We start from the raw sequence: 19487 nt of genomic DNA, 5'->3' as shown, positions 1-19487 counted from the left end.
TGACTCCATATATTTTGCTGATTTGGGCTGGAGCTGAATTCCCCATACCCAGCCAGTTGATCCAGGGGCCTCCTTCCTCTTTGCCATTGACTCTTTATTGAAGATGTAATAAATTCGAATTTCAAGTCAGAGAAAGAAATTATACAATTGAGTGTGTATTTCGGGAGGGAGAGTGTTAGGGATACTATTTGGGAGCTTGTTCTTTACAAAAGCTCTGATGTGTCTTTTCAGTACAGTATTCAGATTAGATACCATGGAGATAAAGGTACCATGAAGAAAGGATCTAAAGGCAGTTGATACAGAGCCTGAGGAGAAAGAATTGGGATTTGAAGCTGGTTGACCCTTAAGTAATATAACAGCTTTAAAGTTGACTTATTACATGATGGGGAAATGTCTTCCATTATATGGTAATTCCCCAGTGGGATCTACAATGCTAGAAATAATTTATGGATCGCCTGGAGAACATTATGCTACGTGAAATAAGCCAGGCACAGAAAGACCAAGTCTGTGTTTCTTCTACTTGGAACCTAAAACAATCAAACTTATAGAAGCGGAGACAGAATGGTAGTCACTGGAGGCTAGAAGTCGGAGGAAATAGGGAGATATTGGGCAAAGGGTACAATGTTTAAGTTAGACAGAAGGAATAAATGATAAATACTTGAAGTATAAAATAATAATGGATCAGTTAAATTCAGCAGGCATTTATTGAACACTTGCAATAACCAAAGTATTTTGTTGGTTAAAATAAAAGAATTAGGCAAAGAAAGGTAACTAGTAACTAGAGGTCCACTTATGGTTTCACGGGTTTGCAGACTCCCTGAAATTAAGTGCAAGACTCTGTGTACTTGTCTGTGTGCACTTTTTCTTGGTCTTTAGTTTGCATCAGATGCCCAAAGTTTGTACCTGACCGAGAAAAGATTACAGACTAACGATCTAGTTGCTCCTAGAATTGGTATGCCATGGATAATTGACATGCCGTGGCCTGTGACTATGTGTAAGGATGCAAAGGGCAGCTTCCAATAATGTGTGCTGGTCATTCTATCCTCTGTAGGTCAGCTGCTGGCATTGGTGGTTTGGGTGTACATTTCTATATTTTCTGAATGTGGAAAGGTCAGGAAAATAGAGAACTGCCTTTGGAACAGGCTGTGCTTTGACTCTATTGACTTGGAGATAACCCTGGAAAGAAAAAAGCAACTATTGCGACTATTAGCCTGTGTAGGTAGTCAGCACATATTTGCTAATGAGATAAAAGAAGGCAGGAAGACAAGAGAAAGGAAGAGAGGGGCCTATGATGTGCCCCCAGCCTTGGCAAGATGTGCATAAGAACTGGAGAGCTTTGTCCTGTGTCCTCCAGGACCTTGGAGGGGTTTGATAAGCATTATAATAAAATATACTAATATAAACTATATTAATTGTTTACGACTTGACTTGGACAAATGTCCAAAACTGGTCAGTACAGCAGCTTAAGTTGAAAAAAGTGAAGATGAATCACTTCACACTGTTTTTTCCTTAAACATTTGTGTAGACTATAACTGCCTTGAAGAAAATGAAAGAAAAAAGCCACAGAATATTCTCCTTGTACCAGCTGGGGGCAATCCAGTACTACAAATGTGAGAGTGGAGAAAAAAGTGCACCAAAAGATAATTTCTTATGTTGCTGTTACTGCGTGAACTGGTGTCTTTTTTTCTCAGATTAATAGATTTCAGTCCTCTGAAAGCGATAGCAACAGAGGCATGCTGAGGTAGCCAGTGGAAAATGACATCTTTCCTTTGTTTTTGGTTTTGGTTTTTATTGTTGTTGTTTTGTTTTGTTTTGGTGTGGTTTGGTTTTGTATTAGAGATGGAGTCTCGCTCTGTCACCCAAGCTAGAGTGCAGTGGTGTGATCTCGGCTAACTGCAACCTCCGCCTCCCGGGTTCAAGGGATTCTCCTGCCTCAGCCTCCCGAGTAGCTGGGACTATAGGTGCCTGCCACCATCCCTGGCTAATTTTTGTATTTTTAGTAGAGACAGGGTTTCACCATGTTGGCCAGGTTGGTCTTGAACTCCTGACCTCAAGTGATCCACCCACTTCTGCCTCCCGAAGTGCTGGAATTACAGGCCTGAGCCACCATGCATGGCCTGACATTTTTCCTTTGTAATGGCAACTGCCCCTTACCAAATAATCCTTAGGTCAGGTGGAAAATAACTTCCAAAATCTTCCAGCTGTGGCAAGCAACTGGCTTAAGATTGCAAGTTGGGTGCTCTCCTGGCTAGGAGAGCCAGGTGCACCTGTTGCAAAAAGTCCTTGGTGATGCAAAATGTCCTCTGTTAAGCTCATATGTCTAGGGATAATCCCCAAGCAGTAGTCTACTTCTTGGAATGCCGTACAGATGCTCACAACATTATTCAGATTATGTGATTTATAGTCCTGCCCACATACTTCTAGCATTGCTCTGAGTAAAATAGTAAAGCGATATCTTTCATGTCCTAACAAAAAAACATTACTTGATATTGCAAGCTTCTATTTATTATCTTGTTTAGATTCTGTGCTAGGTTTCACAAAAGATGCAAAGCACTACTTAATGAGTTATCTTTATTTATAGAGTATATTCTTAGAGGGATATAATTGTATATACCTGAAATACATAATACAAGATTGTGCATAGTGAAATAAATTGTTGTAGATTAGAGGAGGGGAGACCCTGATAGGCTGCAGTTATCAGGAAGACTTTCATGGAAAACTGGTTTTGCACTCCTGGCTTATCCTGTCTTACATCATCTGAGTGTTGTACTATGCTGTTCTGGAACATCCACCGCATTTAATTATATCTGTTCTAGTCTTCCTCATGGACAAATAAAAGCCAAGCATCTAGGCCTAATATTTCTTCTAATAGGGGCTGTCTTTTTTACTCTTGTAGAAGATTATAAAATGGAGACTCCTTTTTTTGAAAGATTTACATGAAATTTGTATGCAAAACCAATCATTTCTTACTATTGTTGTACCTTGAGAGTTTTACTTTGTTGGCAGTAAAGAAAATTGTGATCTGCTGTTTTATTTCACCAGCGTTCTGGCTGCTTTTATTCCTGAGTTTCATTTTCACTTTGTCATTTACTCCATCCTATATAAATTTAATCATTGCATCTGTAGGTGTCTGAATGTCTGCTGGCTGAAACTTACAGAGCAGAATAAAAGTAATAACAGAGATACAATGGTGATTCCAAAAACTCCAGTTGATAAGATTAGAAAGTAATCTTCCTGAGAGATGAAAAGAAATGTGGGTTTAAACACAAACTTATATTTTTTGACAACTCAGTACAAGAACTATTTTAAACAAAATTCATATAAGATTTAGTATCCATTTTTTCTTGAAAACTGTTGATATCTCAATCAGATAATTTGACTGAGGTTTCTGCACAGATAAACAAGTCCCTTACATTTTCATTTAAATTTTTACTACTAGTGCATTTTGTTTACGAGTATGACTTTTATATTGAATGATTCTGATTCTGATAATATCCTGGTAGAGATGCTGGGTCAGTTGTTTGGCGGGTGTTTGGATAGTTTCATATACTTTTTCTATACAACTGAGACCAAGGTCTCAAATGGAGGATGACTAAGAGATGCCAACCTACTTTTTCAAAATCCTCCCACCCGACTTGACCTTCTCTCCTGGCTTCGTATCCCATTTCTCCTCTTCAGTCTTTCCTGATGACATACTGTGCTACTCACCTTTTCTGCTTCTTTTTCTTTGTTGTTGCTATTACTCAGGCCTGGAATATTCTTTAACCTCTTGAACATCTACCTACTGTTCATAACCTATCCATCTTTGCTTCAGGCACTGTTTTCTTTTTGGAGTCATTCATGATTCAAACTTCAGCATAGTATCTCTACCTTCTACAATCTCATACTATTTTGTCTCTACATTTTTTATGGCTGTTAAAATATTCTCTTTTATGGTAATTAATAGAAGGATCTCATGCCCTCTATATAAACTGTAAGCTCTGTAATGACAAAGACCAAATTAGATTATACCTAAAATGAAGGTGATCTTTCCTTTACTAACTTGAAGATTGTTTTACACTTAGTGGACACTAGATATTTGGGGGATGAAAGATGATGGGTAGGTATAGGTACAGTGGGTGGTTGGAGTGGTGCATAGATGTATGGTAAATGGGATGGTTGGTTAGATGGATGGATGGATGGATGGATGATCTAATTCTGAGCTTCAAATGACCATTTTGATTATGTGATTTTGTGGCACTTATTATTTCTCTTTTCAGCCCTATTGCTCACTACACCTTCACCTGAAGGTCTCCGAGAATCCCTACACGTCAGGGATCATTGCCAGCAAAGACACAGCTCCAAGCATCATAGTGGCATCAGGTAAGAAGCTTGCCTGGTTTGCTGGCTGTGGTAAATAGTGTTTATTTTAAGAAGCTAGATATCTGTACTTGGAACTTAATGAGCAAGCTAAAAATATTTTTGAAAGGCACCTAAGCCATTGGCCCTGAAGCAAGTCTGCAGAAAACTCCTGCACAGACAGAATGCTTGCAGTCAAAATCTTTCTCAGGCAATGCACCTGCCAATATAGTCCATTGTTGCTTTTGCAGAAAGTTCTTTTCACTAATGTCATCATTCTCTTTCTAGGTAATATAGGTTCTGAATTGTCAGACACTGACATCAGCATGTTTGTCTCTTCAGATGCAGGAAACACCTGGAGACAGGTAAGAAAATACCCTGGGTCAAATCACCAAAGTTTAAGTAACATAAAAATTGCCCAGCTTGGTTCAAATCTGGGAACTTTTTCAGCAGTGCTACACATAAATCCTAACGACTGTGAATATGTTTGTTTTTCCTTTTTTAATAAAAGTCTTAAATCTTGGAATTTAGCAAATATTTATAGAATTAGATTTTTTATCATTTAATAAAGATGTTCCTTATTCAGAGCTTGTATGTAAGGACATTTATAAGTCACAACGAAACCAAATTAAGTCTGACTAAATTTTTTCCTGTAGATGAAAACCAGAATACCTAAGGGTTTATCATATAGGGAATATGCAGCCTTAAGGGTAGATTACATATCTAATGCTGAGTTGGCTCCATAAATTCCCCTTGCCTTGAAGTCAGAATAGGAAGGAATGCAGATATAGAAATGGCCATTACCCAGGTGGTGTTCTGAGATGTTTAAATCTCATGTGCAAAAGACAGAGTAATAACCATCAGGATGCATATGTTAGAGAAAGTAGAAATGGAATACTTTAAACCAGTGTGTTTAGTTTAAGTGCTTCATGCCTTTCTTCTGAATGAAAATTAGGTACCCATAGCTTATAAAACAGGCATTTAATGAGGTTTAGCAATCTTAACAAGACATGCACCTAATACGTGGTGGTTATACCTCAATAAATATGTTTTAATAACCTACCGATGTTTAATTATCATACAATAACTAGCACTGTAAATTGAAATCTAATGCATAGGTAATCACACTTAGCAATGAGAGCACTCTGCTTTACATTTTAGATAGAGGTGTCCACATTATGTTCCAATTGCCATTTCTTAGCTTCAGACTCTTTATAGATCCTCAGTGGGATTCTGATATTTTGAGCGGAGGAGGAAGGGAAGAAATTTGCATAAGAAACCCCATAGCAATTGATCTTGGAGGTATGTAGAAACTTGGACTATCCTAAGTAAACTTCCTTTGGAGAACAGAGACCTAGGATCCCATTTTCTTCTTTCCAACACCCCAAACAAGGCAGAGAAGTCTTTACTTCTGTAGTCTTGGGGTGCATCTTGGGTATAAGAAATAAACAAATTGGAAGAAGAGTGTCTGTAATGTAACTCCAGGCAAGCCTATACTAATAATCTGAGAGAACAGTGTGCATCTTATACAGAAAGGATCTAGAGATTGTTTCCATTGTGTCTCCATTTGACTTCAAATTTGTTTCTCTACGTTTGGAGAAAGACCCAATGACACATGTACCCAAAGATGACAACAGAACTCACCATGATTTTGGTGGAACATCTATTAATTAAACAAGAACAGTTTTTGATAACAGTCGGAAACTTCAGAGTAATAAGATCTGGAAAGGGCACTGTAATGCAGCAAGTCCAAGTTCCGTCCATTACTGTATGCATGATCTCAGGCAAGTTACCACATCTCTCTAAACCTTAGATTCCTTATTTATGAACATGAGACTGTTGGAGTAAATTATTTCTAAGGTTCCCTCTGTCTAGAGATGTATAATATATGACAGTTAACCAATATTCTGACATCATCATAACTGGGAATCAATAGAAATTATCATGAAAATGAAGGAATCTAAGCATGAACCCATAAATATTCATTGTTCAAATTTATTTTATACACACCTAAAATTATTTTGTGTAACACCAATGGTACAGTAGCCTAGGTTGGGGAGAATTGTTCTATAACTTTATTTTCCCAAAGATTTAGGGAAACCTATTTATATCATGGGAAGGATTTTTGTTCTCATATGAAGACTTATTCTTTGAAGCTTGGGTATGTGTGGATGTGGATGTGTGTCCATGTATGTGTTTTCCTCATCCAGATCTTTGAAGAAGAGCACAGTGTTTTGTACCTGGATCAAGGTGGAGTACTGGTTGCTATGAAACACACATCTCTCCCAATTCGACATCTTTGGTAAGGGCACCTGCTGCCTGTGTGATCTGCACCTGATGGTCCTGCACTGCTAAGATCAGTCTAGGAGTCAGGCTATCGAACTGTGTCTGTTTTTGCAGTAAATCTGTTACCAAAATGCCGAGGTTTGGTTCAGGTCCTCTTACTCTCCACACAAAAGGCCCATCCACTGAGACAACAATGTTGCCAGGAAAGAAAACTTTAATTGGGTGCTGCAGCCAAGGATATGGGCAATCAGTCCCAAGTCCATCTGTCTGATGACTAAAATTAGGGGTTTATATAGAGGGAAGAAACGTAACCAGGTGTGGGAAAACAGGAATTAGGGAAGGATAAAGAAGAGGAGGTGGGGAAGAGGAAGTGGTCCACAGGAAGCAAGTTGGCAATTAGACAGTCATGATGGGTAAGTTGTCTGGCTTCTCATTGTCAGATGCCTTTGTCTGGTAAGTTTCAGCTCCTTGATACTACCTGGGAGGCCTGATGGTTGGTTTCCTGAGAAAAGAACTCAGATAAGACAAATGTAACTTTCTCAAGTTTTAAGATAGGGAGGATCAATTTCTATGTTTATTCAAAGAAACCGTAAACATCGGTTCTATAGGACAGTTGGGCCAGTTTCAGAATGTCAAGGTCTACTAGAGCAGTGGTGGTAGGAAAGAGAAAGAGACACAGACAGGGGGGGGGGGGGGGGGGGGGGGGGGGAGGAGAGAGAGAGAGAGAGAGAGAGAGTGAGTGTGTGAGAGTGTTTTACTCCCTGAGAGAGAAATTGCATTATACTTTGCAAATGTTATGATACTTTCACCCTCACTCCCTCACCAGTATATTGTTCTCTCAACAAGATTACAGGTAGAACAATGTTCATGATCAGGTATAGTCTCTGAATAGCTTGACTTCTTGCAGTCACCTTTCCCAAATAACATCTCCTAGAGTTTAATATCCATATCCATTTTTGCATTCCATACAGAGATGATCAACTCATCACAGTTCTGCTCCAGTCTCATTTCTCCTGATCTTGCTTTCTTGTTTTTCTTTTTTGAGGTGATATTCCACAATTCTGCCTGTGCATGTCCCACAGATGGATGTATAAGGACTAACTTCCAGAGGAGTTATCGATAGGCTCTTTCATCCGTGTTTTTGAAAGTGGTTCTCTCCATATATGAGTTTGTCCAAAATCAAAAGCCCAGTTTTCCTTCTACTGTTAGTTATTTTGATGACAGAAGGGAAAGCTGCAAAAGAGAAAAGAAAAACAGGCTAAGCTTGAGCAAGGGCATTCATAAAGAAACGCAGAGCAAAAGAAAGGGTCCTGGGTGACCATCTTAGTTCATTTGGGCTGCTATAACAAAATACCGTCAACTGGGTGGCTTGTAAACAACAGAAACTAATTTCTCGTAGTTCTGGAGGTTGAGATGTCCAGGATCAAAGTGCTGGCAGATTCAGTGTCTGATGAAGGCTCCACTTTTGGGTTTATAGATGGCACCATTTTGCTATGTCCTCACATGGTGGAAGGGCAAGGCAGTTCTCTGAGGCCTGTTTTATAAGATGACTAATTCCTTTCATGGGTGGTCCGCCCTTATGATTTAATCACCTCCTAAGGTTTCCACCTTCCAATATCATCACATTGGTGATTAGATGTTCAACATTTGAATTTTAGAGAGGACACAAGCATTTAGACCATTCCAGTGACCGTCAGGACTGAAGAATTATCTTCTCTTGCTTTCAAGAGCCTATCCTGTACTCATTCATTCAGTGAGGTCAACCAGGATTTATAGTTGTAAGAAGGACACACTGAGGACTTGGTCACTTAGAGATGAGTTGATTGAAATCTAAGTAAGTCTTACAAGGTCATCACTCTTCAGTATCACCTGTGAGACTTGTTAGACAGTAGAGAGGTTTTGGACAGGGTCAAGAGCTTGAGGTCTAAGAAATAAAAAAAATCCAAACTTTCAAAAATTTTATGAAACACTTATAGTTAATTCCCATTTAATGTAGCTGTTCCTTTATTGATGTTTTAATACATCTGTGTCCCCATGGCTTGGCTAACTGTATTTCTATTTTCCGATATAATTAAGAATACTTATTTATATGAAAGGCTCATTTTGACAATGTCTCAGCTACTTTTAAAATGTATTATCTGTGGGTTGAGAGTGTCTTCCCTTTGAAATGACTTTTTTTTTTTTTCCTTCGGAGATCTGATGACTGATATTTTTTATATCATTAGGTTGAGTTTTGATGAAGGGAGATCTTGGAGCAAATACAGTTTCACATCTATTCCACTTTTTGTGGATGGGGTTCTGGGTGAGCCTGGAGAAGAGACTCTCATCATGACGTAAGTTGAAACTATGATGTGGTCCAGCCTTCATAAAAAAGAGTAATCTACAAAAATGTTTTATAGCTAAGCCTGTTTGATTTGCAGCTGTTAGGTTAAGGTTGTTGCATCTTACTGCAAGAACGTACAGAAAATAGGGAAGAAAAATGTGGGCAGCTATTTTCTTGGTTCTTTGATAGTTTTTAGGAGACCCAGACTGAGGCGCTTAGAGAAATTAGAAGTGACAATTTCAATAGGAAATAAATCTGTACATTTAAAACTTTAATAATAAAGAACCTGCGTATGTAGAAAATCTCAGGCATATAGGAATGATTTTGCTTTAAGTCAGAACATAGAGTTTCATCAAAATCCCACAAAGCATTGTATTTTTCCCTGGCTCTTTACCTAACCCAATTGTGAGGCATATGAGGAAAACCGTGAGAACAGTCTGTTCTTGTGAAATTGCATTTATACTCATTTTTGTCTGGAATGTGATGATCATTAATTTGCGAAAGATTAATGACCCTGCCTATGAGCTTCAGTACATGGGCTTTGAATTTCAAGTATGAAACTGTAATAATTCATTCCTTTGGAAAATTGGACATGGAAAATAGGGATGGTTGTAAAGTAGTTGATCTGTCATCAATGAAAACTTTCAAGCCAAAGTCAATACTTGGTAAGCTTTCCAATTCTCTCCCCTACCACTACTCCTTTTTTTTTTTTTTTTTTTTTTTTTTTTTTTTTTTTGAGACAGAGTCGCACTTTATTGCCCAGGCTGGAGTGCAGTGTCATGATCTCAGCTCACTACAAGCTCCGCCTCCTGGGTTCACACCATTCTCCTGCCTCAGTCTTCCGAGTAGCTAGGATTACAGGCACCTACCACCATGCCCAGCTAATTTTTTTAATTTTTTTTTTTTAGAAGAGACAGGGTTTCACCGTGTTAGCCAGGATGGTCTTGATCTCCTGACCTCGTGATCCACCCGCCTTGGCCTCCCAAAGTGCTGGAATTACAGGCGTGAGCCACCACGCCCGGCCTACCACTACTACTTTTTAATGGCAGAAAACAATAATAAAAATCTAATATGACTAATAGCTACACTTTTCTTAATGAGAAACATAGCTAAATTAGCAATGCGTTCCATAATTTGTCTTTCTTCAATTTTTATATTTTCAAAACAGATTTTTAAAAATTGACCCAACAGGCCACTTCATGGCTTTTCTTCAAACCTCTGATTGGTAATTCAAACATCTCAGTAAATACTTAAGTCTCTCTGAGTAAAGAGAATAGAATGTGCAATGTAGGAAACCATTATTAGTACTTGGCTCTGCTGATCACTTTCGCTAGGGGCTGGTGGGAAGGTAAAATAGCATGGAAACCATGGGAACTATGTACATGAGCGAGATAACCTAGAAGTCTAATCTTGGACCACATAGAATACAGAATTTATGATTGTTTTTCTCAACCATATTTTCCCAACCAATCTTGTGGCACAATATGTACAAGTGGGCTCTTGAATTAAACACCCTGGGTCTGGTTCTACCTGTTATTATGACATGATTTTGTTTTTTGCAATGTTAACAAAACTCATTGAACCTCATGTTATCTATCTGTGAAGTGGATCCAGTAATAGTACCCTCCTCGTCCAGGTGCAGTAGCTCACACCTGTAATCCCAGCACTTTGGGAGACCAGGGCGGGCAGATCACGAGGTCAGGAGATCGAGACCATCCTGGCCAACATGGTGGAACCCCATCTCTACTAAAAATAAAAAAAAATTAGCTGGGTGTAGTGGTGCATGCCTCTAATCCCAGCTACTCGGGAGGCTGAGGCAGGAGAATCACTTGAACCAGGGAGTTGGAGATTGTAGTGAGCCGAGATTGCACCACTGCCCTGCAGCATGGTGACAGAGCAAGACTCTGTCTAATAAATAAATAAATAAATAAATAAATAAATAAATAAATAAATAAATAAAATAAAAAGTACCCTCTTCATGAATGTGTTTTGAGGATTAAATGATGTGATTCATGTAATGTGCTTAGCTCAGGGTGAACACTCCACAAATGCTCTCTGTAGTTATTACTCATGGCATTATTATCATTGTGATTATTTTTATCACCATGAACTCTGTAGAGTGTTTGGACACTTCAGCCACCGCTCTGAATGGCAGCTGGTCAAAGTAGACTACAAGTCCATTTTTGATAGACGGTGTGCCGAAGAGGACTACAGACCCTGGCAGCTGCACAGCCAGGTAGGAGGAAAAGAACTGAGACTAAGGCCTGGGCAGGAAGCATGAGTGGTGTTGGGGGAAAGCTGGTTGCTAAGGTATAGGAACTAGGATGATCTAGGCCAAAATGTCCATCCACTGTTTACTTACACATTTTGTGTTCCACAGCAGTGAACAAGCTCACCATTTATAGCTTGTTGTGAAGTCATTTCTGTTTTTATTGTGCTAAAATATAATGAGATAAAATTCCAATGTGCTTGGCTTAGACTTACAGCTCAAAATGAAATACCAATTCAGCACTGAGATCCAAACATAATTCATCTAAGAATGTCATATGGTTGCATGGTGGGGGAGGGGATGAGGACGAGATCTTCAGTTTTATCTAGCAGTGCAAACAGAGACATAAAATAACAAAATTATGCTGGGTGAGTGTTGCCAGAGAAATCCTTCTTCCCATTTGCCTTGATTCCTTGGAACTATATAGTACTTTTTGCCTCCTTGCCAGGTACTCCTGGTATGAGAATGCAGAATTATTAATAGGCAACTTTCATTTGTCCTGGCCTCTCACCTATTCAGCTTATATCAAAATGCTTGGATGGAAGTGTCTCTCCCTTGATTTCCCAAGGTACAAGTCGTTCCACAGATCTCTCAAAGGATATGGTAGAAGTACCTGCTGCAAAGCCATCACCATATTCAGGCAGAAAAACGTCATATACCTCAAACCTAGACTAAGTAATATGTTTAAATGTAGATGTGTAATGAAGCCAGTTAAAGTGAGTTTGCTCAAGAAAGACGGTGTTCAGTAGATTAAGCAAAATTCTACTCTGATTTTTCAGAAACACAAGAGGAGGAGTGTGTCTGATAGTGGGCCCTGCGTTATCTGGAAACACCCACCCTATTCAGAGGCTAAACAATAAAATCGCTCATTTACATTGCTGATATTTTCTCCTTTGGGATGCACAATCATTGTGATATTCAAAGCTTTTATTTATTTTGTGGGAAAACACTGAATTTAGCTCTCTCGCTTGTCTGGTAGAGGAGCATTAAAATCTGTGCTATAAAGTTGTGTGGGCAGAGGCATAATAAATCGAGGCAAAATGGATCTTTATATTTCTTAGCAATGCTCCTCTTTCATGCTCTCATAAATGACCAACTGTGTAAATCTTTTATTATAGGGGAATTGAACTTAATTACTACAGATTTGTTGTCAATGCACTAGGTGCAGACTGAGTCTTACTTAACTGTGTATCCTTCATAGCACTGCACCCAACACTTTGCCAAATAAAGGTTTGGTAAGTGCACACAAAATTAAGGATGTTATTTAATAATCCTCAGTGATTGTTAGGATTGCCTTTATAGTCAGGTTGTATAAGAGGGCTCTAGACCGCAAAAGGAAAATGTTGTTAGCACAAAGAGGGCTACCAAAGTTCACATTACACTAAGATTTGCAAATGTCTCCCTAAACGTCACTCATTTGGAGCAGGGAAAGTCCAAACTATGTGCCCAAGTATTTGTGATCCTCCTCTGCTTACAGGGGGAAGCGTGTATCATGGGAGCAAAAAGGATATATAAGAAGCGAAAATCAGAGCGGAAGTGTATGCAAGGAAAATATGCAGGAGCTATGGAATCTGAACCCTGTGTCTGCACTGAGGCTGATTTTGATTGGTGAGCTTGTGCAATTATCTCCTGGAGCCATTCGGTGTATCAAATCCACATGGGCCTGAATGAAACCTTAGAATTGAAATAATAGTAACATACATAGGGCTAAGTGGCAAGCTTCATATTCTTATAAAATTACCTCATAGTTTACTAGCTATGTACATGTGTATGTGGGATAATCAAGAGTTTCTTTAGACCGAAAGAGGACTCAGAAGATGGCTGGTAATTATCTTCATATAATTGCTAGATTCCTAGGACCAAAGGAGAGCAGATTTGGCCGGGCGTGATGGCTCATGCCTATAATCCCAGCACTTCGGGAGGCTGAGGGGGGTGGATCACTTGAGGTCAGGAGTTGGAGACCAGCCTGGGTAAAACCCCATCCCTACTAAAAATACAAAAATTAGCTGAGCATGGTGGCAGGCACCTGTAATCCCAACTACTCAGGAGGCTAAGGCAGGAGAATCGCTTGAACCCGGGAGGTAGAGGTTGTAGTGAGCCAAGATTGCGCCACTGCACTCCAACATGGGTGTCAGAGGGAGACTATCTCTTAAAAAAAAAAAAAAAGGCAGATTCTTTCTGTGCTGCTTCAAACAGCAACACTGGAAACAGTAAGAAACAGTAAGTGTATTTTTTAGGGAGCAAACAAAACAAACATATTTGTGTTCTAGATGAAAGCTTTCTAGAATCTAGGATTGCCTGTAGTGGAATAATAGTCTTTTAGGGCAGTAAATTTTCTGTCCCTGCAAGTTTTCAAGTCGTCGTTAGCTGACCACAGCTTATGAGATTCATGGAAGACATTCTCGGACTCAGAGCAAGGATGGATTCAATGGCATTGCAAATCTGTAACTCAGTGAACCTAGCGATAAAGGAGACTTCTTGCTTTACCAGGATTAAGCTAATTTAAACTGGAGAAGTACTGAGACATTTAGAGATTAAACTCTAAATGTGCCATAGAGTGCCGTAGAGCCTTCTTGAGACATTTACTCAGCAGAAAACTAGCTTGTGGGCACAGTGAAGCCCTTGGCTTGTTGTCAGTGTTAATTGTTCAGGTAAGGCTTACACATTATTGAGGACAAGTAGGTGGTAACTCCCTTGGTATTTTCCATCTCATTTTCCATTGTTTTCTTCCCTCTTCTTTTTGCTTTTCCTTTATTTGTTTGTTTTTAATTTAGAGAACACAATCACTAAATGTATACATATGTGTTACCAAACTTGACCGACATAAGAACTAAAGTCATTTTTTAACAATTTATTTCTAGCTGTATTGCAATCTCAGGTTACATACTGAATCATTAAAATATAAGTGATTGGACTGAGATACTGTGTACATACGCATCACATATCTTAGAAAAATTAAACCTTCTCTTGTGATAGACATCTGGAGATATTCTAGCACTAAGAAGGTCTGACAAGAGTGGCAGCCAGCAGTCAGACCAGTAACCCACAGCTGTACCCCTTGTTGGTGAGGACGCCAAGCCAAGAGCCAATGAAATATCTCTCTGGGCTCAGCCAGAGGGCAACAGAGTTTCAGTTACATTGAAGCTCCAAATGAAATCTTCAGGGGCCTCCCCAGTTGTGACTTCTGTTTTAGTTAGAGCAGTATTATTACAATGACAAAAATATTTTATCTTTGTACTACCCTTCAGGACTCACACCCTGAAATGCATTCACAGGGAAAACTACCATGAGATTTTTAAGTCATTTGTCGCATCCCTCTTTCTGAAGCAACTGCTTCTTCTTCTTCTATCCTGTTCAAGGAAGATTTGCAAAGGAAGTTAGCATCTTACATTAGTGGTTTAGCTTTTGCCTTAAGAAACAGCCATTCTTTAGCAGGAGGCAAATTTATTCTCTGGACCCAGCCATCCCATTACTGGGCATATACCCAAAGGATTATAAATCATGCTGCTATAAAGACACATGCACACGTATGTTTATTGCGGCACTATTCACAATAGCAAAGACATGGAATCAACCCAAATCTCCATCAGTGACAGACTGGATTAAGAAAATGTGGCACATATACACCATGGAATACTATGCAGCCATAAAAAAGGATGAGTTTGTGTCCTTTGTAGGGACATGGATGCAGCTGGAAACCATCATTCTTAGCAAACTATCGCAAGAACAGAAAACCAAACACCGCATGTTCTCACTCATAGGTGGGAACTGAACAATGAGATCACTTGGACTCGGGAAGGGGAACATCACACATCGGGGCCTATCATGGGGAGGGGGGAAGGGGGAGGGATTGCATTGGGAGTTATACCTGATGTAAATGACGAGTTGATGGGTGCTGACGAGTTGATGGGTGCAGCACACCAACATGGCACAAGTATACATATGTAACAAACCTGCACGTTATGCACATGTACCCTAGAACTTAAAGTATAATAATAATAATAAATAAATAAATAAATAAAAAAGAAAACCAAAGAGAAAAAAAAATGAGATGAGATGTCCCAATGTCCTGATTTCTCCTCAAAACATTTGCTTCTCTGGGAATCTTTTCTACAGGCTTCAAAGGAAGCCAGTCTTTTGTTGTTGTTGTTGTTTTTCTTTTTCAATTGTAAGCTAGTCCAGACTGAAAGGAATACCAGATAAGGAAAGCAATTAGATTTCTCCTCTCCCACATCCCTTGTGCCCCTCAGTCTTGGCCCAATCCCTGCATTCGTTTGTGATTAGATCGGCTACTCATCCCACCAGCTGAAATGCATTCTGAGAAGTGGGAAATTAATCATGAAGGAGGCCATTGTAAGGTTTTCTGATCCAGTGGGATTTCTGTAACTGCATGATTTCTGAAAATATTTGGGAAGGCTCATCACGACCTTGTTGGGTTTCTACCAGCAGCTGGAGTTTCAGTGATTACACCTGGCTGTAGTGTAATGAAAGGTGATTGTCCCTGAATGTTTCTCTTTGGTTTGGCTTTCTCCTGGACAGTTCCCCAAATGACCTTGCCTGTCCCTCTCCAGCATTTGTAAAGTAACTCCCCAAAGTGAACACTGGTTGTCCTATAGGCAGCAATTCTGAAGTCTTCCTACCCGTGCTGCATTGAACCAGCACCAAATCCTGCTGGTATGTGCAAAATTCTAAGTACCAGCTGCCTGGTGACAGGCCTCTGAGCTGAGTCTATTTCTCCCTTCCTGACCCTTGTGTGCCAGCATCTCACCTCCATTACACAGATGGGCCAGTTCATACTAATGCTTGCCGATTGCTGCCTGCGATTTGTCTGTGCATGTGGAGGTGCAATTTGTTGTCATTCTCTGTGCCCAGGTTCATTTGCCAGAAGCCAAGAATATCAGGCAACTCAGAGGCCTCTGGAAGCATGCATGAAAGGAGGCTGAGAGGGGAGTCTTTGACTATTTCCAAAGTAGAGAGAGGATTTAAAGCAGTTAGTTCCAACTGGCAGTGCTAACTGCCTAGTATGAAACATTTCCTTAGGGGAAATGCTCGAGACACTCCTGAAGGACATTTCCTTTTTGGCTGTAACTTTGAAGCATATGGAGTGTACACAGAGAGACCTGGCTCAGCTCTACTTGGTAGATCCAGATGTCTTGGAAGAGCATCCCAAAGACATCACCAGTAATGAGGACTGTGCCACATGTGACCATGTTAAACTCTGCAATGAATTTCTCACCAAGGGTTGAGCCCCACCACTGCCTGTTTTCTCATTACAGCTTTCTCTGGGTCCAGCCATCTGTATTGTGTATCCTTCTAATGAGAACACAATCTACTCGCTCAGCTTAAGAGTATTTAAATGGAATGACCAGTTATATAGGATATTTTCCTGAATAATTGATAGATAGTCTGTGAAAAAAGTTCTATTTTTGAGAAGTCATTGATTCAGGGAATGCTTGTGTGTGTGTGTGTGTGTGTGTGTGTGTGTGTGTATGTGTGTTTTGTCTTGTTTTTGTTTGTTTTGACTAATTGATTAGTGTAGCACTTGGCTGTGGACTGACATGGAATTGTTTTCAGTAATTTTGCCACCTACTGAAAGGTTTTTCTCGGCTCTTTCCTAACAGCGACTATGGTTATGAGCGACACAGCAATGGCCAGTGCCTGCCGGCATTTTGGTTCAATCCATCCTCTCTGTCAAAAGATTGCAGCTTGGGACAGAGTTACCTCAATAGTACTGGGTAAGTATCTGGAGTAGTGACCTTGAGAGGCCAACCTTTGCTGCCTTTCAGCATGTGTTATACTGACAGAATTACTTCTGATCAAAGACCAGGCATATTTCCTTACAGCACGATGTAATTGCTTTTGTTCATTTTAGCAATGAAGCACAACTTTGCACTAATAGTGCAAGTTTCATGTGAGAATAAGATCCCAATTGCAAATTTAAAAAAGAGAAATGTTTATTGGATGAAGATCACGATGACAATATTGAAATAAAAATGTCTTCATTTTCTCGATACTTTGTTTTCAAGTTATTTAATCCTGTGAAGTTACCCTTTACCCTTATTATATCCATGATGAGGAAGGCCAAATAGATATTTCATATTTGCATTTCCTGTTTTATAGATGTGGAACCTGGAATCACAAAAGGAACTCATTGACTTTTCAAAAGTATAGTAGTGCTAATACGAATGTATCTTGCTTTCTCTTTATGTTCAGTCTTGACACATTTAAACATGCATTTTGACCTTTGTAAATCCGGAATCACATTCTAAAATTTGGTGTTTAATATTCTGTGTCATGGGGTTTATGCAGGATTATTTAAGAAATACTATAAAAAGGAAAAAAAATTCGTAAATTTGTCTCAAATGTAGTTGGTATTTATAAACTTTAAAATAGTGTATGGAACCTATTTAAATTCTGATTCAAATAAATGATCTGTAAAAAGACACATTTGAGCCTCGAGGAAAATTGAACATACACTAATTCGGGTAATGTATTAGTTAGGGCTTCCCAGAGAAACAAAACCAGTAGGATGTATATTTATTTAGAAAGATATTTATTGGCCAGGCGTGGTGGCTCACGCCTGTAGTCCCAGCACTGCACTTTGGGAGGCTGAGGCGGGCAGATCACTTGAGGTCAGGAATTTGAGACCAGCCTGGCCAAGATGGTGAAACCCCATCTCTACTAAAAATACAAAAAAAAAAACAAAATTAGCCACACATGGTGGTGTGCGCCTGTAGTCCTAGACACTCAGGAGGCTGAGGCAGGAGAATCACTTGCACCCAGGAGGCAGAGGTTGCAGTGAGCCGGAATTGCACCACTGCACTCCAGCCTGGGTGACCGAGTAAGACTCCATTTCAAAAAAAAAAAGAGAGAGATTTATTGTAAGGAATTGGCTCATTTGATTATGGAGGTAGGTGGGTCCCAATATCTGCAGGGTAAGTCAGCAAGCTGGAGACCCAGGAGAGCTGACAGTGTAGTTCTAGTTCAAGTCTGAAGGCCTGAAATCAAAGAGCCAATGTTGTAGTTCTAGTCCAAAGGCCAGCAGACCAAGACCCAGAAGAGCCTGTCTTTCAGTTCAAGACCGAAGGCAGGAAAAGAAGCCAGTGTTCCAATTTGAATGCCATCAGGGGGAAGGAATTCTCTCTTACTTTGGGAACTGTCAGCCGGTTGAATTTAAGCCTTCAGCTGATTGGACGAGGCCCACCCTCACTAGAGAAGTCAATCTGCTTTACTCAGTCTACTGACTTAAATGTTAATCTCATTTAAAAACACACAGAAGTGTAACATTTGACCAAATATCTGGGCATACTATGGCCCAGTCAAGTTGACATATTAAGTTAACCATCATAAGTGATATTAAAGAATTATATATTTAGGCATGATAAAGACATTTTGGCTAGACTAAGAAAACAGCCTTGGTTTTAGAGATACATATTTGTGTGAGTTTTGTTTTAAAGTGTTAAAAAACAGGTAAGCACTGATAATTTTTTGGAGATGGGTAATGAGCATATGGGAATTGATTACATTACTTTTCTTCATACATATTTGAAAATTCTGATAATAAAAAGTTAGAAAGAAGCCGGTGTGGTAGTATGTGCCTGTAGTCCCTGCTACTCAGGAGGCTGAAGTGGAAGGATTGTTTGAGTCCGGGAGTTCAAGAAAACCCTGGATAACATAGGGAAACCCCCATCTCTACAAAACAAAAAAGAATAAGAAAAAAAGAAAAAAAAAAGAGAAAGAGAGAGAGAAAGGGAAGGAAGAAGGAGAAAGGAGAAATAAGGAGGTAGGAGCCTTACCAATCCGCCATTTCTACTTGATAAAGCCCCTTCTCCTTTCTCAAGCCAGCCACAGTACAGAGAATCCACTTGAGGAGGTGAGACTTCCATTTATGTACTCTGTATTTGAAATGTTAAATATGTTTTTTTTTTTTTTAAGATTATCAAAATAATAGATACTATTCTTTTCAAGGAGGGAAAGGCATAGAAAAGGACTGCAATGATTCCTATTTCTGATGTTAGGGATTCCTAGAACCTTTGAATAAAGGAATAAGCTATGATTTTTTTGAATGATAACACAACATCCAAGGAAATACAAGTAACATTTTTATAGCAATGGGTCAGTGAGGTCTTAGCATGGTACCATGGGGGAAAAAAATGAAAAGGTTGATAAAATAACTAAACTTAATGGGGAAGGAATGCAAAAGACAGGAGTTTTATTACTTGCAGGTACTAGCATGTTTAGACACTGTAAAGGGCATTGGAAGCCCCTCAA

At 39.4% G+C, this 19487-nt stretch overlaps 1 protein-coding gene across 1 annotated transcript in view; it reads left to right on the top strand.

Moving 5' to 3' along the window:
- SORCS1 (sortilin-related VPS10 domain containing receptor 1) overlaps nucleotides 1-19487 on the top strand; it is a 450233-nt gene that overhangs the window by 341234 nt on the left and 89512 nt on the right. Inside the window, exons 11-17 of the mRNA XM_011977539.1 lie at nucleotides 4260-4362; nucleotides 4627-4703; nucleotides 6549-6640; nucleotides 8850-8957; nucleotides 11066-11183; nucleotides 12694-12824; nucleotides 16838-16951. Of these exons, the coding sequence (XP_011832929.1) occupies nucleotides 4260-4362; nucleotides 4627-4703; nucleotides 6549-6640; nucleotides 8850-8957; nucleotides 11066-11183; nucleotides 12694-12824; nucleotides 16838-16951 (743 nt within the window). The remainder of the gene's footprint in view (nucleotides 1-4259; nucleotides 4363-4626; nucleotides 4704-6548; nucleotides 6641-8849; nucleotides 8958-11065; nucleotides 11184-12693; nucleotides 12825-16837; nucleotides 16952-19487) is intronic.

Source organism: Mandrillus leucophaeus, unplaced genomic scaffold (assembly GCF_000951045.1).
Source record: "Mandrillus leucophaeus isolate KB7577 unplaced genomic scaffold, Mleu.le_1.0 Scaffold18, whole genome shotgun sequence".
In the NCBI taxonomy this organism is placed as follows: Eukaryota; Metazoa; Chordata; class Mammalia; order Primates; family Cercopithecidae; genus Mandrillus; species Mandrillus leucophaeus.
The sequence above is the reverse complement of the archived record's forward strand: the minus strand, read 5'-3'. Positions and strand labels throughout refer to the sequence as shown.